Source organism: Mobula hypostoma, chromosome 26 (genome assembly GCF_963921235.1).
Source record: "Mobula hypostoma chromosome 26, sMobHyp1.1, whole genome shotgun sequence".
Classification (NCBI taxonomy): Eukaryota; Metazoa; Chordata; class Chondrichthyes; order Myliobatiformes; family Myliobatidae; genus Mobula; species Mobula hypostoma.
The window spans coordinates 21,164,899-21,187,909 of record NC_086122.1 but is presented as its reverse complement, the minus strand read 5'-3'; the positions used below and the strand labels follow the sequence as shown (position 1 = coordinate 21,187,909).

At 42.9% G+C, this 23,011-nt stretch overlaps 1 protein-coding gene across 2 annotated transcripts in view; it reads right to left on the bottom strand.

Moving 5' to 3' along the window:
• LOC134338091 (transmembrane protein 35B-like) overlaps positions 1 to 23,011 on the bottom strand; it is a 72,974-nt gene that overhangs the window by 3,739 nt on the left and 46,224 nt on the right. The window contains exon 3 of one of the 2 annotated variants that reach the window (XM_063033626.1): positions 497 to 546. The exons of the other annotated variant lie outside the window; for it this stretch is intronic. Coding sequence (XP_062889696.1) covers positions 497 to 546 — 50 coding nt within the window. The remainder of the gene's footprint in view (positions 1 to 496; positions 547 to 23,011) is intronic. 2 annotated transcript variants of the gene reach the window in all.

The window sequence follows — 23,011 nt, the reverse complement described above, 5'->3', positions numbered from 1 at the left end:
ACCACACAGCGGGGATGAGCTACCAAGAGGAAAGCACCTTCCTCTCTTGACATGCCTTCAACATAGCTCACAACTGCACAAAACTAACAAGGTATTTGTGAAAAACAGTCCCAAAAATTTCACACAATCTCAAAAACTTTATTCTGTGGTTTTTAAGAATCAGACCTTTATTCCTTGAAATCAAAAATTTAAAAGGTTGCATCCTTTCGATTAGATTTGCTCACGGACCATAGATTTCTGAACATGAGATGTACACTACAGAGCAACAGTAGGAGATTGCCAGGTTTAAATGATTAACTGGTCTGGTCATACTGCATTAAGTGTTGTAGCTGATTTGGCCAATGGTGTATGAAGGGGACATTAACAGCTAGGTCAGATACAAAGGTTTTAAATACTGCTGAATATAAGTGATTCATGAGATGAGGCAATTTTTTTTTCCCCTGCATTAATGGACCATCTCAATCCCAGCCAACTTCTAGGGGTTAAGGTCACTTACTAACGCTGGAAGATTCAAGGTAGGATCTCCGCTTCTGTCAGGATGCCTCGCTAAGGAAGAAAGGAAGAAACATGTAGTTAGCTACATGTGAGATTCCCGCTGCTGCCTATAAGGAGTTTGTACGTGGGTTTCCTCTGGGTGCTCCGGTTTCCTCCCACAGTCTAAAGACGTACCAGTTAGTAGGTTAATGAGTCATTATAAATTGTCCTGTGATTAGGCTAGGCTTAAATTGGGGATTCCTGGGCGACGAGGCTCAAGGGGCGAGAGGGCCCCATTCCCCACTGTATCTCAACAAATAAATAAAAAACAGCTTTTATTCCAAAAAGATTGCTTTTAGTGATAGGCTGGAACCTTTGTTCAATTCATTCCTCTGCTGGACTTTAACGTTTATCAGAATGCAGCAACAAGAGAAACTATAAATAATCCGCAAGGCCTATGGGCACAAATGACAGGAGGCCCTTTTGAACACATTCATCGTATCTGGGCAGATGCATTCAGTCACTCCCTGGCAAAAAGACTTGGAAGTGCCAGAGAACAGAGAGACCATGAACTCCATCCCCAACCTCTAGTGTGGAAGTGGCAGAAGAATTTTTCACCCGATGTTAGGAAACTGAACCATGAAGAGAGATGGACACTTCCACTCTCAAAGATAGCAGCAGTTTCCACACATAAATTAATCTAATTTGAAAAGTAAGATCTGACGTAGGTCATTGAGCAGATTGGAAGAAGACCAGGAAGAAGAAAACTTCACAGTTCAGCAAGAACCACGATGCAAAGGATGCCTGTTAGGTGGTCGTAGGCAATAAAGAGAAGTTGTGCGTCTCGATAGCGTAACGGTTAGCGCGACGCTATTACAGCTCAGGGGTGCTCCGGTGTTCGGAGTTCAATTCCGGCGCTGCTCTGCAAGGAGTCTCTGTACATGAAATGCATTGATTTTCATCGGCTCCTCTGGTTTCCTCCCACAGTCCAAAGGAGGTGAACTGGTCATTGTGAATTGTCCCGTGGTTCGGTGAGGGTTAATCTGGTTTGTCGAGCCTTGCTGTAATGACACAGCTCAAAGGGCTGGAAGGGCCTACTTTGCACTGTATCACTAAATTTTTTCTTAAAAATTAAGATAATGTTTTAGATTGAACTGTAAAATGGGGTTGATGAAGGAATGATGATGTAACAAGGTCCCACCCTCAGCTTCCAAGCCACGCATTCCGACAGCACCTTTTCACTCCTTCAATTAAACTGCGGTTCAGAACTCTGCCTAGATTTTATCTCCTACGCCGGTCGGTTTTCCAGCACTCACATGAAATGTCAGGAAACTCCATGCTGGCGTGTCCAGGTGTGGAACCTCAGCTTGGCACTGAGAACTTTAAGCCCACTCATCAGACCACAGCACCTCAGTAATGTACAGTGGGTTGCACCATCTCCCAAAACTGCTCCACCCAAGACACAGACTCCGGTTCTCACTCCAGTTTTGTCAAGTCGCCTTGAATCTCAATGAACTGAAGTGAAAGCAAGTCTTACACCCAAGGGATCTCCTGTGTCTGAACTCAGCAGAACAGGGACCTACTTTCCACTCAACTTGCGCCATCCAGTTAACCTTCTGACATGTTGGCTTCCCTTTCAATACAGCAGCACCCTTCAAAATATTTCTTTTATTTATTTACTGAGATACAGCATAGAATAGGCTCTTCCGGTTCCTCGAGCCACTCCACCCAGCAATCCCCCAATTTAATCTGAGCCTAAATCACAAGACAATTTACAATGACCAATTAACCTACCAACCAGTACACCTTTGGACTGTAGGAGGAAACTTTGGCGGGAATGGGGAGAACGTACAAACTCCTTACAGGCAGTGGCCCAGTTTATGTGTACTGTAAAGCGTTGTAAGGCCATGCCAACTGACTATCATTTAATGGCACACTCTAGGCAGATATTTCATCAGCTTAATCCATGTAAGTCCCTTACTCTTTTCTTTGTAATGTCTCACAAAGCAGTTCAAGTAATAAAACTGATGTCAAGTTTCATAAAATTCAGAGTGGTCAGCAGAACAAATCGTGCTGTTTCGAAGGTGATTAATTTCACTCAATGTATTTAGAATACATTTTATTTAAACACAATCTTTTTATTTGGATCTTTCTTTTTGGCGTGTGTGTGCGTGTTCGTCTGCATGTGCATGCGTCCGTGCGTGTGTGTGTGTGCGCGATGTTGGCGGGACGATGTCTTTTTCATGGCTTTACAAGGCACAGAGAGAGAGAGAGACTGTGTGGCCTGCCACTCCTCACACAGACATTTCGCAGTATTTTTCCCCTTATTTTATGAGGTCGAGTTGCGATCTCGACACTAAACCCAGCGTGGATGGAAAGCATACTCGGGAGCGGACCCGACTGGGTTCGAACCCGGGAACCTCGGTTCCAGAGTCCAGCACTGATGTCATTGCGCCACCAGCCGGCCCATTTTTTAAACATTTGGATCTTAAGTTGTGAAATGACAGCATGCGGAAGGCAGAGGTAATGAAGAACTAAGGAATGGAACAGGGGTTCAGGTTCAGATGCTGAATGGTGAATATGAAAGAGTTAGTAAAAGGTTCAGTAAAACAGAAAGATACATAGATACAAACACAGAAAGACAGCTGTTTTTCTTTAATAATAGGAATATTTAAACTCTAATGAAGTTTTTGGCCCATAGTGGAAAAGAGCAAGTACCAGTATGTTTTGGGTTAATTAAGCCATTGCCCCAATTAGCCGAAGTTTCATGGAAATAGTTAAAAAGATACAATAAAGACTACTATTTAAGTGAGTAACAAACTATGTGTTTAAGTGAAATACAGAATAAATTACAACAATACCAAAACTACTACAGAGCTATAAAACTGTACTAGTTCCTAATAGTTATCGGAGGAATTCATTCAGTGTACGCTGATTGACTGTAAATGAACAGATCAGTGCAGATAGTGGACTGCCTTCAAACAGTGCTTTTGATGATTGCATCCTCTAAAGCTTCATTTTAACTGTAACATTCAAGATGAATTCAACTCTTTATAGTTCCTAACTTCTTGAAGCAGTGAAGTAATTTCATTTTCACTCCCGGCTGTTTCTGGCATCTCCAAGCTTGAATGCTTGAAACCACAGTGAGCAAAGCAGTTCTGAATTGTCTTACTGTTTATTGCTCACCAATGATGGGCGACAAAAATCACTGCTTTTTAAACACAAACACACAAGTGATGCTATTTTAAAACTGTTCGCTTTGAGCATGATGTAGTGTCTAACAGCCGCATGACGTGCACACGACTGATGCTAGTTAGAAACTGTTCGGCAACAGTTTCCTGTCCCAATTAAGCAGCATGGTGCCCCAAATAAACAAAGGGAATCCTGCCTATTTTCCTCGATTTGTTTTTGTTCTTTAAGAGTTGCATTAAATAAACAGCTGCCCCAATTAACCAATGGACCAGTTAACCGGAATCCACTGTATTACAAACTTGTCTTAATACAACAATTAAAATTAATCATGAATGAATTATAAACTTTAAAAGCACATATAATCCACTGTTATTGCAGCAAATCTGTTGGATTCACATTATAATCCCACCATAGCACGATGAGAAGTATGCATTTTAACCACAAATACTTTTACAGCTCCCAATGATTTTCAGCGCATGTGAACACATTGCAAAAGAAACAAGAACATATAACAAGCTGTAAACATTAGTCAATTAGCATTTTAAATCTCATAATCTCCCATTTCTTTTCTGTCAGAGTGACTATGAAAGTAATGTAAAGGCACTTCAACACAAAAAATAGTTACATTTAAATCGCACTTTTCAAACCCCAGACCAGCTCAAATCACTTTGCAGCCAATGGAGTACATTTAAAGTTCGCACACAGTTATAATATAGGGAAATGGACAACTGGTTTGCACACAGGAATTTCCCACCAACTGTGGTAAGAAACAGAAAGTGTATTTTAGTGACATTAGTTGAAGGATAAATAATGGCAAGGAAAGAATACCAAAAAGGCTGCTGCTGTTTTTCCAAATCAATACCAGAAGGTATCTTCTATTCATCTCTGATGCCATGGAAAGTCACGGTTTAAATCTCAACTGAAGATGGCATGGCTACCCTTAAATGTATCATAAGTGAATGTATCAGTCTCGGTTCCGCTCTCCAGTGCCTGATTCGGGACCAATCAGGAATGGGGAGAATTTACACAGTCCTTACAACTGACCCTCGACTGATACCAACCAAAGCAAAATGGACAAAATTCAAGAATACTGAGACAATTCGAAACACTTTTGACTGTGCCAGATTTTCTATTTCAAACCAATAATCAGTGCACATAAAAATACACAAAAAATTATGTTCCAAGGGCTCCATTAAAAATCTTAAAAATAGCATCTACTGAAAGCTGCGCAAATCTCAGGGTAAAGTTGTCCGTACCTGAGGCTTACAGACTTATTCAGGTCAAACTGTAAATTTAAGGCATCGGCTAGACTCTCTTTCCCTGCCTTTTCTCTTTTCTAACTTGCTTGTTCCCAGCTGATCTGCCAAGTTCAAATCAGACACCATATAAATCCCCTTCAGTAGTTATATCTGACAGAGGGTAATTTTGAAATAATCATTGTACTCACGATCCAAACATCCCCCGGCACCAGGAAAGTGAGGGCTACCTTTCTTTTCGCTTTTTAAGCTCTTCTCCAAATTTAATCGAGAGAAAGCATTCCATCTGGATGCACAGCAGCTTGGTATGGCAAGTGCTCTGTACCTGACCACAAGAAACTGTAGAAAGTTGTAAACACAACTCAGCACCTCACAGCCTCCCCTCTATAGTCTCTGTCTATTCTTCATGCTGTCTAGTAAAGCAGCCAGCATGACCATAGACACCACCCACTCCAGACATTCTTTCTTCTCCCCTCTCCCATTGGGCAGAAGATACAAAAGCCTGAAAGCATATACCACCTCTCAGGAAATGTCGAGAAGGCTTGATCCAAAAAGCAGAGCTGTGGAGATGATTCAGAGGTGAGCAATAAATAACTTTAATAATAGACCACAAAATAACATGCCACGAGGGGCCACAAAACTAGAGAGAACAGAAACTGAACGCAGCAGGCAACAAGATAAACTTTATGCGGGGAGAGTGAAAGCTAGGGGAAACTGCTTGAGGTTGGCTGGTTCGATGAGTGAACAAGGGCTGTGGATGAGGACTGGGTTAAATAGGTTGCAGGTGATGTGTCTGGAATGAGCGTCGGGTGAATCCCATTGGCTGAATCCTATGTCTCTGCTTTTGTGGTCTTGGAACCAGGCCAGTAGGAGGTGGTGAAGTTGAACTGTTCGAAGAAGAGGGCTCACCAAGCCTGACGTGGGTTGAACGTGTGGGTCTGTTGTATGGATATGAGGTTCTGGTGGTCAATCCAGGTCAGGAAGGGCTCGATATTTCCCATCAGCCAATCTTCATTCCTCCAAGGCCCATTTAATAGCAAGTAGCTCCCTGTCCCCTACTCCATTATGGTACTAATGGGTGCGTCTTCTCGTCCACTCCTCGCCGGGAGAAGATGGCTCCCGCGCCTACAACCTCTACCACGAAAGGTATGGTCGTGTCCAGATGGCAGAGAATGGGAGCTGTAATGAAGCTGCTCTTGAGCTCCTTGAAATCCCGGTCTGCGGTGGCAAACCAGGTTATCCGCAAGGTAGGCGACTTGGTGAGGGAGGCGGGAGGAGTGGCGACTTAGCTGTAGTTTCTGATGAAGCTGAAGTTGCTGAAACCCAAGAAGCATTGCAGCTGTTTAAAGCCACGTGGCCGAGTCCATCCCATGATGACACGCATTTTGTTTGGGTCCACGGTTATGCCTTTGGTGTGAAAGGACGTAAACCAGAAAGGAGATGACTGGGGTGTGGAAGTAGCATTTTTCTAAACTGCACTACAGTTGGTTTTCAAAGAGAAGCTCAAGGACTGAACAGACGTAATAAATGTGGTCTTGGGGGTTCTTGGAGAAGATGAAGATGTCTTCAAGGAAGACAAACACATCCCTGTGTATCATGTCTCAGAGGATCTCATTACTGAAGGCTTAAAAATGGCGGGACTGTTGGAAAGTCCGAAAGGCATCAGCAAGTATTCGGAGTGGCCGGTGTGCGAACACCATCTTCCATTCATCCCCCTGGCCGATGGGGATTCAGTGGTGAATGATAACACTAATGCTAGACCGCCAAATAGCAAGCCGCGGGGGTACAAAACAAAGGAGAACAGAAACCGAACACAACAGGCCACAAGGTAAACTGTAAGCAGCGAGAGTGAAAGCCAGGAGAAACCGTTTGAGGTTAGCTGGTTCGCAGAATGAACAAGGACTGTGAATGAGAACTGAGGTTAAATAGGCTGCAGGTGACGAGTCTGGAAAGAGCAGCAGGTGAATCCTATTGGCTAGGTGGAGACTGGGAGATGCCTGTATGAGCAGGCTGGGAGGTGTCAGTAAGTGCAGCCCTGACACCACCAGGCTCAAGGACAGTTCCTCTCCCAGTTTTCAGGCTCAGGAATGGAACCTCTTGTATGATAAGATGGAATCTTGGCCTCATAATCTACCTTGCTATGATCTTACACCTTATCCCTTACCAGTGCTGCACTCTAGAGCCTGATTTATACTTCTGCATTAACTGGACGCCGTTACCTATGCAAGTGACTGACGTGCGTTGTGAGCATTTATACATCGCGTTGGTGTGTCTGCGTCGCTCTGCAATTTGCGCACACACCTGCCCCCGCAAGGCTTCATGGTCATGGTAGTCTTTCTCGGGGTAAACAAGAAGCGAGCGTCTTTTTTCGTAAAAGCGAAATGTGTCCTCCATAATTTCGGAGGTCTGTAAAGCTTTATGGAAAGCATTGCAGCCAGAGTTCCTTCCCTGCCCTTCAGTCGCCCAATTGGAAGCTATTGCAGCGTAGGAGGAAATGCGATGCTACCAAGCGGACCAATCACAGTTGTTGCGTTCTGCGTTGCCGTGACACGCGGTTACATTTTGGGAGAGGTGCGTGTCGCAACGCAGGCTCTCGCGTAGGGTTCTGTGTCGGCTTTGCGGCGACGCGTTGACGCAGAAGTATAAACCAGGCTTTATGGTAGCTTTTACACATTATTTCACATTGTTATTGCTTTACTTTGTTCTAGATCAGTGCACTGTGCAATGATTTGATCTGTATAAACAGTATGCGAGACAAGCTTTTCACTGTATCTTGATACATGTGACAATAATAAACCAATGCCAGTATCACACACAAAGCAGCAGCATCAGTACACCAAGGAAGTCAGAAGTTGGCACACATATATAAAGGGATTTCTTTAGTGCCAGTATGCGGCACAGCTCACCTATAAAGCCATAAACTAACAGGGGTAAATATCCAACAGTCACTCTTTAACAAATTTTACTGCTCCCCCTCGGCCACATCTCCAGATTTTAAGGACAGACTATTTCTAAAGATGACAGTAGGGAAGTCTCAGGGAAAACGTCCAACATCTAAATTGTTGTTCATCATTTTATTTCAGCAGTTGTAATAACATTTTTAACTTACCCACATCATAAAGCACAATGGAAGTGAACTGCATTAGGTGGAAGGGGATTAGGAATGATAGCACAGTTACACAACCCTGGCTAAGTCTACCACTACAAAGCCATCTGTAAGTAGGCAACACATTCAGCTCAGTGATGATGTCATATCAAAGGAACACAGAAAAATAGAATGAAGAACAGCTATTTTCCCCTTCGACTCTTTTCCACTTTCACGGACAATATATCTCAGCATTCCTCTCTGCCCATTCCCACTTTAGTTCAGAAAACTATCTACAATAAAATTCTAATAATCCAATATCGTTGGGGACTTGATGGTGCCGGACCGGCTAATTTCCTGGAATGTTGGATTTTCCTCCTGTTAATATACCAAGACAGTTTTAATTAAAACATTTTAAAATGTTACACAGTAGTACAGTAAAATGCCGGTGAACCAGGCAAGTACAAAGGGAATATGGGAACAGACCCTGATGAGTTTAGAGCAGAGGTTCCCATGCTTTTTTTAACGTCATGGACACTTACCATAACTGAGGAGTCCGTGGATCCATGTGGGGAACGTCTGGTTTAGAGGGAATATGGGAATGGGGCCCTAGTGTGCTCAAAATCAGGAGTTTGTTTTATATATCCCATTCTTGGAATATTCAGTGACTAGGAGTTCCCAGTCCCATGTGGTGAGGAACTTCACAGATTCTACATCCTATGAGTGAAGTTTCTCCTCATCTCAGTCCTAAATCTTGCCTGTATCATAGGACTGTGACCATTAGTTCTCGATGCTACCCCTCCTCGGCTGAGGCAATTACCCTACCTACAGCCTGCCTGTCGAGCCCTGTCAACATTTTTCAGTGAGAAAAGGAGTTCACCACTTTAAAATGTCTCTCAACTTCTTTAAAACTCCCCTCTTCGACTACAACCCACACAGGCCGAGTCAACTCAATCTCACATCACACTTCAGTACGTTGACCTCCAAACACATAGAAGAGTCAGCTGAATTCAGCAGAGGCTGAACAATGGATATTCCTACTACATACAGATCATATTACATGGATGATGTTGACTCCATTTCTAAGGGATATTGGTTATTTGATAGAGAATGATTTCAACCTATAGAAGTCAGCCATTTTGGACACTGTGAATAACCCATTCAAGGGAGAACAAGACATTTGTCAGGACAAAACGTTAAAAAAGATAAGCAAATAATTTACCCTTTTGAAATTTAAACAAAAGCAACTTCTATATGTCAGTGATTGTCATATACTAAAAATTTTAAAAACCACAGTATATCAAATTACAGCAAGCAGATAAAAATCAGAATGTGCCCTCAGATCCAGTGTTCTCAGATGAGATAGTAAGTGAGTCATTCTGACATGTTCTTCCTGTGCAGATGAAACCATTTTTTAAAAAATCAATGCCTGTAATCAGACACTTTCCCATTATTCTGTCAATTAAATGCTATGGTTTGGAATTTCCCTCCAAGAATCAGGTACTGTTCTGCACGGAAAGCATTTGACAACCCTTACATTCTTCCCCTGTGAATCCACATAAGCAGGTGCAATTTCAATGAATGTTGACAGAGACTCTTTTACTTGTGAAAGGATCCTAGGAGAGGAATAAAAATAGTCAATGAGAAATAATAGCTGAAATTAAGACGTTGATGATCACAAAGAACCTCCAAGAGGACCACAACCTTGTCGTAGGGTTTGGAGGCTTGCACGCCTCCATGACCCGGACAGCTAAGTACGTTGGCTGGAGTCAGGGCCTTGTGTTTTGTGTTGGCGTGTGGCCAAGTGGTTAAAGCATTCGTCTAGTGATCTGAAGGTTGCTAGTTTGAGCCTTGGCTGAGGCAGCATGGCTCAAGGCACTTAACCACACATTGCTCTGCGACGACACCAGAACCAAGCTGGTCCTAATGCCCTTCCCTTGTGTTAAGGAAATAGCAATGAAGAATTCTTCTATATCTGTGTTGAGAGACAGAGATGGAGGACCTTCATTGCCGCCCTAAACGCAAGTGACGTAACCAGCAGTAAACAAGTAAGATTACAAAGAACCTGATGTCTCTCTGCAGATAATGGACACCTTTGCAGGACAAAGTGGAGTCAAAGTAAACCTTGAGAGACTTGATTGTTGCAACTTTAAATGTTGAAATCTTGATCAAAGTCAGGATTAAGTGTTCATTCTGAAAAAAACATGATAAAAGCTGCCAGTTTAAAATGCTATTTCAACTTCTTAAATCAAATTAAAATCAATCCTTCCCTCTTTTATTCCATTCCACTGGATGTTAAAAGATTATTTTAAGTGTTTCATATTTTCAACCAACTCTTGATTTATTCAAGGAAGTGGTAACGAAACTTGCAAACAGTTATCTATAACCTGCTAACAAAATAACTTGTATATGTATCAATAAACATTATGTCAGAAGGCAACACTACATTAAAAAATCACCTATCAGTATAATAATGGCCCAAATGGTCCGTCAAGCTTTTACAGTTATAGACAAGCTATCAGTCTTTAGCAAACACCAAAGAGATCAAATTGGTTAGTTATCTCACCAATATTTGCAAGCTTCCTGAGCAAAAATTAGTCTCTTTCTGCCTACGAAACAGCAGCCAAACTTCAGACGTAGTTTTTTGGCTGTGAATCACATTGGTTTCTTCTGATGTTATGGAAGGTGCTTTATTGCCATCGTAGTTTCTATAACGCCGAGGTTATGTTATTGGTCAAAATTCTGTGGTAAAAATAAGGAGTTATTAAGGAGTAGGTCCATGTGTTTCCTAGTAAACACAGAAATCAAAAATCTTTTGTCGCGGTGCAATGCTTCTCCTGAATTTTACTGAAAAACTTAGCATTCCTAGCATGGCTGTATGTCGACATAACCACAAAATACATCTGTAAAGATTAGGGATTACCTGTTCAAATTTTGAGCAACGGTATGTCTTATTGCCAAACAAACTTATGCTAATAATTTTCTTTTTAAAAAAATGTGAGTTTCATTCTAATTATAATATAGGAAGCAAAATGTTGAAATATTTTGCTGTTCCACTTTTTAATTGTCTCTTTACATTTCTCTTTCTGAGTTCAAACTCCTTCCTTCTCTTTATTTTGCCTGTTTTGTCACTGAATTGCCTATACTAATTCTCACTTACTGATTAAGACTGTTTATCCCTCTAAGAATATTTATATCTGATGGTTAGAGAGATACAAAACTGTTTGCCTTGTTCATGCAGGCTTCAAATCCCTTGCTGAGATTGTTGTGCTGTTTCAGCACTCTTCTGGTTACAAACATCTCACAGAAAATCATGCAAGGTCGAAGAGCTGCAAATCCTACTTGTGTGCTGCTGATCATATAAACGAGGAAAGAGGACCGGGTCGAGACAACAGAGACTTATGGAGGAGTTCGGTGGGTAATAAAATGGACGAGTTCACGGCACTAGCCAGGCATCAGAGAACATTTTGGGAGTGCAGTGTTATGTGTTTTACTGGAACGGGGCTGCACGAGGACATACCCGATCAAATCTTTTCCACGGACGGCTTCCAAACCGTTCGGGCTGACCAGAAGTGCACTGAGAGCGGTAAGCATAAAGGAGTTGGGTGCTTACTGTTCTGGTTAACAACGGATGGTGCAATCCAGGTCATATTATGATCGAGGAACGTGTTTGTAGACCGAATATTGAACTTTTTGCTGTTGGACCCCGGCCATATTCCACTGAGATACAACACTGGGCATCACGGGAGGTTGTTCCTGCCTGTGGCCATCGAACTTTGCAGCTCCTCCTGTGGAGGGTCAGACACCCTGAGCCAATAGGCTGGTCCTGGACTTAATTCCATCTGGACTTATTTCCATCTGGCATAGTTTGCATTTTGTTGTTTGATTGTTTGTGGTTTTTGTATTGCTATATTTATGCTCTATTCTTGGTTGGTGCGGCTGTACGAAACCCAATTTCCCTCGGGATCAATAAAGTATATCTATCTATCTATCTATCTAATATCATTTTGATTACAAACATCAACATATTCAATTTGCAAGACCTTGCACACTTTGAGCTACTTAGTGACGTGAAACACAAAATAATGTAAACCGTACAAGCACTGTCTGCTTCAAAACAACTTGAATGCTTGCAGGTAAAAGTAGAACCTACAGCAAGGCGGCTTTCAAGTCTTTTAGTTAGTCACCCGTAAGAGGACCAGAGAGGATCGGGCAGCACAGTAGCATAGTGGTTAGCATGTCACTTTACAGTGCAGGCGACTGGGGTTCAATTCCCACCTCTGCCTGTAGGTTCTCTGCGAGACCACATGGGTTTCCTCCGGGTGCTTCCGTTTCCTCCCACAGTCCAGAGATGTACTGGTTGGTAGGTTAATTGGTCATTGTAAATTGACCCATGATTAGGCTCAGATTAAATCCAGGGATTGCTGGGCAGCACGCTTGATGGGCCAATAGAGTCTATTCCGCACATTGCCTCAATAAATAATTAAGAGACCGTTTGAAAAGCTGAATGGGAATGCAGGGAATTTCAGATGTTAAATCCTTATTAGTACAGATTCGCCGATTCCACTCACTCTTCCTTGATGTTTACCCTTCTCCCTGCAGCGCTGAGGCTGTGAAACGACGTCAGCTGCTACGTGCTCCGTGTCTGTGACCTTCCCGGCGACTTGCCCCGCTGTGGGAACCAACACCGAGGCCATGGGCCCCCTCCGGCTGCTACGCGATTTGTGGCAATTCGCCCCGGTATGTGTTGAACTTAGAACAAGGCCATAGGCCTCCAGCTGCCTCTGGACTCAATTTGGTTTGGAAAGCTGATGCTTGCTTTTATTGTTTGCCTGATTTGTGTGTGTATGTCTTATTTTTCACTTTCTCTCTGCATTGGGTGTCGGTCTCCTTTTTCAATTGGGTTCTTTCAGGTTTTTTGTTTTGGTGGCTGCCTGTAAGCAGACAAATCTCAAGGTTGTATAATTTACACACTCTTTGATAACAAATGTACTTTGAAACCTTTTAACTTCTAAAGGTACTTCCAACTGCTACTCGGGAAAAGGGTTGCTTATGGACTCCAGATGTCTCAGCCAGCAAGATATGGATCAAAGAAAGTTAACAAGGAGGCACAGCAAGTGAAAAGGGAGTCAAATAGAAAGTTAACCTTGATCAAGGAGTTTGAAGTTAACATCAGGAGTACTGGAAGTAAGTGGGTTTCCTCTATCGCAGAAAGAAAAATATTTAAATCTGGACAGTGCAACAGGCCACTGATTCTTGGAAATGAGGAGCTGTCACTGAGAGGCAGAAATATGGACCTGTAATCTCCAGAGTTAAGGATGAGTTGCAAACCCCCTGAAAGATATTGGATTCGGAAGGAACTCAGGACGTTTCTCTTGTAAGGAGAATCTGAAAATAATTAGGTCTAAGGTCAGGTGGAAATTCTTTGCTTCAAGGTTTGCAAATCATTGGAATGTTTTACCCTAGAGGGTTGTGGATGCTCAGCTGTTGAGTATATTCAAAGTTGTATTTGTGGAATCCAAGGTATTCATATACCATGGTTGGTGGGTTGTCAGCAGCTGAGTTGGGCTCAGGTTGAATGCAGGATGGAGTGTCCTAGACAAGGTGTGCTCAGTGGGTATGTGGAGGTAAGAGCGAAACTGAGAAACAAAGCACATTTACAGAAAGCAGAAACACCTGTGGTAAAGGTTTAATCAATTGGAAAAGGGAACCAGAGAGAGAGAAAGAAATCAATGGACGGTCTCAATGCTGGTGACAAAGAAAGCTGTCACTTTTTTTTAGAAGGGGTGGAGCAACTTAAGAGCTTACAGACAGAGACCAGCAGCAAGAGTTACTGGTGCTTTCCAGATGAACCCGAGTACAGAGTGAGGTACTTTGATGTGGCCCAGTCAGATCTTGTCATGAATGGTTAAACCCGGTACATACTAAACATAGTCAAATTTATGCCACCTGGACTGGGAGCAGGAAGTGTGGGGGCAAATCAAAGGGAAGCCCAAATGAGAAGAAAGGGCAAGTCAGAGGGTGAGGATGAGTGTACTGGGAGGGGAAGGGAGCTGCATAGATTATTTGCAGGAATACATATGAATGGAGAACAGGGATATACCAATGGACCCTTAAAACCCGCTCATTTAATAAGATGAAGGCCATTTTCTGTAATGTCCATTCTGCACTCCACCCTACCTGTAGTTACCTTCCGTCCCCTTATCTATTTTTCCCTTTAAAGACCATGGAAGAAAGGAAGGGGGAGGAGCACCAGAGGGAGGTGACGGGCAGGTAAGGAGGTGAGGTCAGAGAGAGAAACGGGAATGGAATGGTGAAGGGGAGACAATCAGTGGAAGTTTGAGAAAATAATGTTCGTGCCATCAGGTTGGAGGCTACCCAGACGGGAGGTGTTGCTCCTCCAACCTGAGCGTGGTCTCATCGCAGCAGTAGAGGAGGCCATGGACTGACATGTCGGAGTCGGAATGGGAATGGGAAGTAAAATTGAAGTGAGTGGCCACCGGGAGATTCCGCTTTTTCAGGCGGACGAAGCATAGGTGCTTGACGAAGCGGTCTCCCAATCTATGTCGGGTTTCACCGACATACACCAGTTAAGAGTGTAAATGAGTAGCTCTTAATCAGCAGTGCCCAACCACCGGGCCATGAGGAAACGATATGAGTCAGCTGCACCTTTCCTCATTCCCTGTCACGCACTGTTGAACTTGAACACAGGGCTGCCAGCTCTCCCGTATTTGCCGGGACATCCCGTATATTGGGCTAAATTGTTTTATCCCGTATTTCCCCTGCTAAAGTAAAGCGTTCCTATGAAACCTTTCGTGCCGAAATGGCGTGAAGCGAAGAAGCAATTACCATTAATTTAAATGGGGAAAAATTTTTGAGCGTTCCCAGACCCAAAAAATAACCTAACAAATCATACCAAATAACACATAAAACTGAAAATAAATAACACTAACATATAGTAAAAGCAGGAATGATATGATAAATACACAGCCTATATAAAGTATAAGTAACGTATGTACAGTATAGTCGGGAAGATGAAGGCAAAAGCGATTTGTGGGGGGGAAGTCGGCACGCACGTGAATGCGCACACAGGTGCCCGCACAAGGCTTCATGGTCATGGTAGTCTTTCATGGGATAAAGTGTCCCAGGATTTGACTGCGACTTTTGTCCCTTATTTGGGAGTGAGGAAGTTGGCAACTTTAACTGTAAAAGACATGTTGAGGTGAGTTTCACCCTACTTGAACACCCCCCCCACCCCCCCCCAGTCGGCCGGTCCGCAAGAATATTGACAATATTAAACCGGTCCGTGGTGCAAAAAAGGTTGGGGACCCCTGCTCTTAAGGACCGATAGGTCATGTCACTGTCACCGGCCCAAGGGCTATGGTCCTGGAGAAGATAAACTTATTTAAATGGGAATGATCTGCATTTTAAGACACTTCCTGGCTTGCTCCCTAGGTTCCACGATGGGCCTATGGATTGCTACTCAAGAGGCCATGCTAAAGAAAATCATTTATTTTAATGGGTGCAGGTTGCCTGCTTACGTATGGTTTCTCCTGTGTTAGTAAGTGACATTTAAGGGAAACTAACTCTTCGAGGCTACTCCACCATTCATCAAGATTAGCACTGATTTTCAATCTCAACACTATTTTCCTACATTTTCCTGCACTGTTCACCTATCGGTTAATTCCTTTAATATCTGTAATCTATTGATCTGATTGAATGAATTCAGTCACTAAGCCTTCAGAACTCGAGAGCAAAGAACTCCAAAGATTCACCACTCAGAGTGAAGGATTTTTTCCTCATTTCAATCCTAAACGGCCAAGCCTTATTCTGAAACAGTAACTATGGTTTTTGAACTCCTCATAAGGAGAAACCCTGCCCCCACCTTGTCAAGCCCTGCCTACTACCTTTTCAAAAAGCTCCCTTCTGGAAAGTGCTACAGGGCTATTAAAGCAAAAGAATTTCATGCCATCTTAAAATGATCGATGGGATCTAGGAATAATGGTGCCTCGTTCCCTGAAGGTGGAATCTCATGTGGATAGGGTGGTGAAGAAAGCTTTTGGTATGCTGGCCTTTATTAATCACAGCATTGAGTATAGGAGTTGGGATGTAATGTTGAAATTGTATAAGGCATTGGTAAGGCCAAATTTGGAGTATTGTGTACAGTTCTGGTCACCGAATTATAGGAAAGATGTCACTAAAATTAAGAGAGTACAGAGGAGGTTTACTAAAATGTTGCCTGGGTTTCATCTCCTAAGTTACAGAGAAAGGTTGAACAAGTTAGGTCTTTATTCTTTGGAGTGTAGAAGGTTGAGGGGGGACTTGATAGAGGTGTTTAAAATTATGAGGGGGATTGATAGAGTTGACATGGATAGGCTTTTTCCATTGAGAGTGGGGAAGATTAAAACAAGAGGACATGAGTTGAGAGTTAAAGGACAAAAGTTTAGGGGTAACATGAGGGGGAACTTCTTTACTCAGAGACTGATAGCTGTGTGGAACAAGCTTCCAGCAAAAGTGGTTGAGGCAGGTTCGATGGTGTCGTTTAAAGTTAAATTGGATAGATATATAGAAAGGAAAGGAATGCAGGGTTATGGGCTGAGTGCAGGTCGGTGGGACTAGGAGAGAGAAGAGTTCGGTACGGACTAGAAGGGCTGGGATGGCCTGTTTCCGTGCTGTAATTGTTATATGGTTATATGGTTATAAAAGTTTCCTTCCCCAAGCAGTTAAACTGACCAACCATTCTAATTAGACCCCCAACATCCGCCCCACTCTACATCTATTACCTCAGTCACGGCAATGCACTGTAAACAGTTAAAACCACTTTCTATAATGCTGTTTACATGGTAAACACATGCTGATGGTTGTGTACATTTTATTACATATCTGTGCTCATAACTTTATTTTTATCTAATTCTTTATTCTGTATAATTGTTGAATGTTAAGTTTTTTTTGTTGCATGTAGCACCAACATAGCAATTTCCTAGTACACGTAAATGTGTACAGCAAATAAAGTTGAAACTTGATCCTTTAAGTACGAACAAGATCATCTCCCATTCTTCCAAACTCTTAAAAAAGAGTCGGTCTACTCAACCTTTCCTTGAATGACAATCTTACCATCTCTGGACGCACCTTTTGTTGCACTCCTATATATCCTTTTGAGTTAAAGACCAAACCTCTACTCAATACTCCAGGGACAGTATCAGCAAGGCTCATATACTGTAATTGCAGTCAGACACTTTTTCCCTTTATATTCATGTCCTCTTGTAAAAAAAGCCAACAACTTCCTAAATTTTGCTCCATCTGAATCAAAGGCGGTGATGAATCAGCATATTGGAGGAAGGTTGAAAACCGAGCTGAGTGTTGCCATGGCAACAACCTCTTACTCAATGTCTGCAAGACCAACGAGCTGATTATTGATTTCAGGAGAAGGAAAGCAGAGGCCCATGAACCAGTCCTCGGCTGAGGTGGAGAAGATCAGCAACTTTAAATCCCTCTGTGTTATTATTTCTGATAACCTGTCCTGGGCGCAGCACATGACTGTAATTACAAAGAAAGCACAGCAGCTCCTCTTCTTCCTTCGGAGTTTGTGATGATTTGGCATGACATCCATAATTTTGACAAACTTTTATGGATGTGTAATTGCCTGACAGCCTGGTATGGAGATACCCTTGAATAGAAAATCCTACAAAAAAGTAGTGTATATTCCCTAGTTCATTACAAGTAAAGCCATCCCCATCACTGAGCACATCTACAGGAAATGGTGTTGCAGGTAAGCGTCATCCATCATCAGAGGGCCCCACCACCCAGAACATGCTCTCTTCTCACTAATGCCATCAGGAAGAAAGTACAGGAGCCTTAAGACTCACACCACCAGGTTCGGGAACAGTTATTACCCTTCAACCATCAAGCTCTCACCCCATCACTGAACTGTTCCCACAACCTGTGGACTCACTTTCAAGGACTCTTCATCTCATTTTCTCAATATTTATTGCTTGCTTGCTTGTTTGTTTGTTTGTTTATGTATTTATTTATTTATTTATTTATTATTTCTTTCTTTTTGTATTTGCACAGTTTGTTCTCTTTTGCACACTGGTTGATCACCCAGGCTAGTGTGGTCTTCTTTGATTTTGTTATTATTTTTATTCTATTGATTTATTGAGTATGCCCACAAGGAAATGAATCTCAGGGTTGTATATGGTGCCATACATGTACTTCAATAATAAATTTACTTTGAACTTTAATCTTACATTTCGGTAACTTGTACACAAGGACATTTAGGTTCCTTTGAATATCAACATTTCTTAATCTACCACTTAAAACATCATCTGTCCTTCTGTTCCGTGTGTCAAAGTGAATGACCACACATTTTTAAGATTACATATTCGATACGCCATGTTTGCACCCACTCACCTAGCTTGTCTATATCTCTTGAAGCCTATTTTAATCACCTAGCTAATTCTGCATTATCAGAGGCCAGATAAACTAGGGATGTTTTCTCTGGAGCTTTGGAGGCTAAGGGGAGACCTGACGGAAGTTCACAATATAACCAGAGGCAGAGAAAAAGAAAGACCATAAAACATAGGAGCAGAGTGTTTTGCCCAGGGCCGAAATGTCAGCTACCAGAAGACAGGTATTTAAGGTGAGAGGGGAAAAAAGTTTAAAGACATGCAGGGTAATTTTTTTTAATATACAGAGAGTGTTCTCTGTATATAAAAACAATACAGGCTACTCTGGGCATTGTGTCTGCAGGCTCCGCAATGTTTACTCTGCTAGGAGCTGAACTGAGGCTGGGGCTGTTGCCTGCTCCAGCTGCTCTGAGCCCTGAGGCTCACGTTTGTTCTAAATGCTATTTGCTTACTTTTACTGTTTGCACAATTTGATTTTTTTTTCTCTCTGCACATTGGTCGTCAGTCTTCTGTTTTCATGTGGGTTCTTTTGGGTTTCTCTATTTTGTAGTCGGCTGTGAGGAGACGAATCTCATGGTACACATACTTTAACAATACTTTGAACTTTGGTAGGTGCTTGGAACAGGATGGTGGGGAAAGCAAAAGCAACAGTGGTATTTAAGAGGCTGTTATTTATACTTATACTTTACTTATACTTTATACTTAATTGTCGCCAATTGATACTAGAGCGATAGATCACAGCGATATTTGATTCTGCTCTTCATGCTCCCTGGAGTACAAATCGATAGTAAATATTAAAAATTTAAATTATAAATCATAAATAGAAAATAGAAAAGGGAAAGTAAGGTAGTGCAAAAAAACCGAGAGGCAGGTCAGGATATTTGGAGGGTACAGCCCAGATCCGGGTCAGGATCCGTTCAGCAGTCTTATCACAGTTGGAAAGAAGCTGTTCCCAAATCTGGCCGTACGAGCCTTCAGGCTCCTGAGCCTTCTCCCGGAGGGAAGAGGGACGAAAAGTGTGTTGGCTGGGTGGGTCGTGTCCTTGATTATCCTGGCAGCACTGCTCCCACAGCGTGCGGTGTAAAGTGAGTCCAAGAACGGAAGATTGGTTTGTGTGATGTGCTGGGCTGTGTTCACGATCTTCTGCAGCTTCTTCTGGTCTTGGACAGGACAACTTCCATACCAGGTTGTGATGCACCCCAGAAGAATGCTTTCTACAGTGCATCTATAAAAGTTAGTGAGGCTTTTAGGGGACAGGCCAAATTTCCTTAGCTTCCTCAGGAAGTAAAGGTGCTGGTGGGCCTTCTTGGCAGTGGACTCTGCTTGGTTGGACCAAGTCAGATCATTTGTGGTATTGACCCCGAGGAACTTAAATTTTTTGACCTGTTCCACTTGCGTACCACCAATGTAAATGGGGTCGTGTGGTCCACTACTCTTCTGAAGTCAACAACCAATTCCTTCGTTAGATGGACACATGACTATGCAGGGAATGGAGGGATATGACGGAAGAGATTTAGTTTAATTTGGCAAGATGTTTGCCACAGACACTGTGGTCTGAAAGACCTGTTCCTGTGCTATGCTGTTCCAACATTCTATCAGCAACCAGTCTCATCTTTGATTGTAAAGAATATGGATTATCTTTATCAGGCTCCTTTTTCACCAAACATTCACTGCACAGGCTCAGGTGACTAAGCTAAGACACTGACATAAACAGTCTCATGGACAAACATCTCCCAGTCTTAGGTACAGAATTTCTCTGAATTCATTCTGTCTTTTTTTCATTTCACTGTACACAGACAAGACTTTCCCAAAAAAAGATCTTGTCTCATTCAGCAGTAGTGGTTAGTCAAACTAAGTATTTCTTAAAAGTTACCTTCCTCGTGTACTTCCCGTCTGCGTTGCATTTTCAAAGTGGTGAGAACTAGTTAAAAACTTGCAGAACTTTTCAATAATGAAAACCACAAGTCAGTATAAGGGTTCAAAAATGATTTAAAAATGACATGGTACTTTTCATACACCAAATCTTTTGAACCAGCATATTACAGGGATGCTCGGAATTAGTGCAGTAAACAGCTATTTCCTATACACAATAAATAAAACCACAGTCGTTACTTTTATTCAAATGTGACAAACTGCTTGTTAAGATTAGCCCATGTCACACAAGTCTTATCTTGTCACAGTAAATAAATAGAACCATAGAACATTACAGCACAGAAACAGACCTTTTGGCCCTCCTTGGCTGTGCCGAATCATTTTTCTGCCTAGTCTCACTGACCTGCACCTGGACCATATCCTTCCACACACCTCTCATGCATGTACCTGTCCAATTTTTTTTTAAATGTTAAAAGTGAGCCCACATGTACCACTTCATCTGGCAGCTCATTCCACACTCCCACCACTCTCTGTGTGAAGAAGCCCCCCCCCAAATGTTCCCTTTAAACTTTTCCCCCTTCACCCTTAACCCATGTCCTCTGGTTTTTTCTCCCCCAGCCTCAGTGGAAAAAGCCTGCTTGCATTCACTCTATCTATACCCATCATAATTTTATATACCTCTATCAAATCTCCCCTCATTCTTCTACGCTTCAGGGAATGAAGTCCTAACCTATTCAACCTTTCTCTGTAACTCAGTTTCTCAAGTCCCGGCAACATCCTTGTAAACCTTCTCCGCATCCTTTCAACCTTATTAATATCCTTCCTGTAATTTGGTGACCAAAACTGCACACAATACTCTAAATTCGGCCTCACCAATGCCTCTCCATAACATTCCAACTCTTATACTCAATACTTTGATTAATAAAGGCCAATGTACCAAAAGCTCTCTTTATGACCCTATCTACCTGTGACGCCACTTTTAGGGAATTTTGTATCTGTATTCCCAGATCCCTCTGTTCTACTGCACTCCTCAGTGCCCTACCGTTTACCTTGTACGTTCTACCTTGGTTTGTCCTTCCAAAGTGCAATACCACGATACCTCACACTTGTCTGTATTAAACTCCATCTGCCATTTTTCAGCCCATTTTTCCAGCTGGTCCAAATCCCTCTGCAAGCTTTGAAAACCTTCCTCACTGTTCACTACATCTCCAGTCTTTGTATCATCAGCAGATTTGCTGATCTAACCTACCACATTATCATCCAGATCACTGATATAGATGACAAATAACAATGGACCCAACACTGATCCCTGTGGCACACCACTAGTCACAGGCCTCCACTCAGAGAAGCAATTCTCTACTACCACTCTCTGGCTTCTTCCACTGAGCCAACGTGTAATCCAATTTACTACCTCTCCATGTATACCCAGCGACTGAATCTTCCTAACTAACCTTCCATGCGGGACCTTGTCAAAGGCCTTACTAAAGTCCATTTAGAGAACATCCACTGCCTTCCCTTCATCCACTTTCCTGGTCACCTCCTCGAGAAACTCTAATAGATTTGTCAGACATGACCTACCATGCACAAGGCCATGCTAACTCTCCCTAATAAGTCCCTGTCTATCCAAATACCTGTAGATCCTATCTCTTAGTACTCCTTCCAGTAATTTACCTACAACCGACGTCAAACTTACCAGCCTATAATTACCTGGATTACTTTTAGAGCCTTTTTTAAACAACAGAACAACATGAACTATCCTCCAATCCTCCGGCACCTCACCAGTAGATACCGACATTTTAACAATGCCCCTGCAATTTCAACACTAGTCTCCTTCAAGGTCCGAGGGAATACCCTGCCAGGTCCTGGGAATTTATCTACTCTGATTTGCCTCAAGATAGCAAGAACCTCCTTCTCTTCAATCTGAAACCCTGCCCCCTACACCAGCTCCTCAGCCACGTGTTCATCTGCCAGAGCATCCTATTCTTACCCTCACTGGCACGTGGTACAGGTACCAATCCTGAGATTACCACCCTCGAGGTCCTGCTTCTTAACTTCCTACTAAGCTCTCTACACTCACTCTTCAGGAGCTCCTCACACTTTCTTCCTACGTCATTGGTACCAATGTGCACCATGACATCTGGCTGATCATCCTCCCGCTTCAGAATGCTGTGCACGTGATCAGAGACATCCCTGGCCCTGGCACCTGGGAGGCAACAAACCACCCAGGAGTCTCTGTCACAACCACAGAACCCCCTTTCTGTACCTCTAACTATCGAGTCCCCTATCACTACCACTCTCTTCTTCTTCCACCCTCCCTTCTGCACTGCAGAACCAGACTCAGTGCCAGAAATCCAGCTGCCGCAGCTCGTCCCAGGTAAGTCATCCCACCCCAACAGTATCCAAATCGGTATACTTGTTGTTGAGGGGAACGGCCACAGGGGAACTCTGCGCTGCCTGCCCTATCCCCTTTCCTCGCCTGACAGTAACCTAATTACCTATGTGCTGCTCCTTTGGTGTAACTACCTCCCTGAAGCTACTATCTACAATCTCCTCATTGTCCCGAATTATCCGGAGGTCAGCCAGCTCCTGCTCCAGTTCCCTAACGCGGTTTGTTAGGAGCTGCAGCTGGATGCACTTCTTGCAGGTGTCGTTGTCGGGGAGACCGGAGGTCTCCCTGACTTCCCACATCCTGCAAGAGGAGCATTCCAACACTCTGCCTGGAAGTC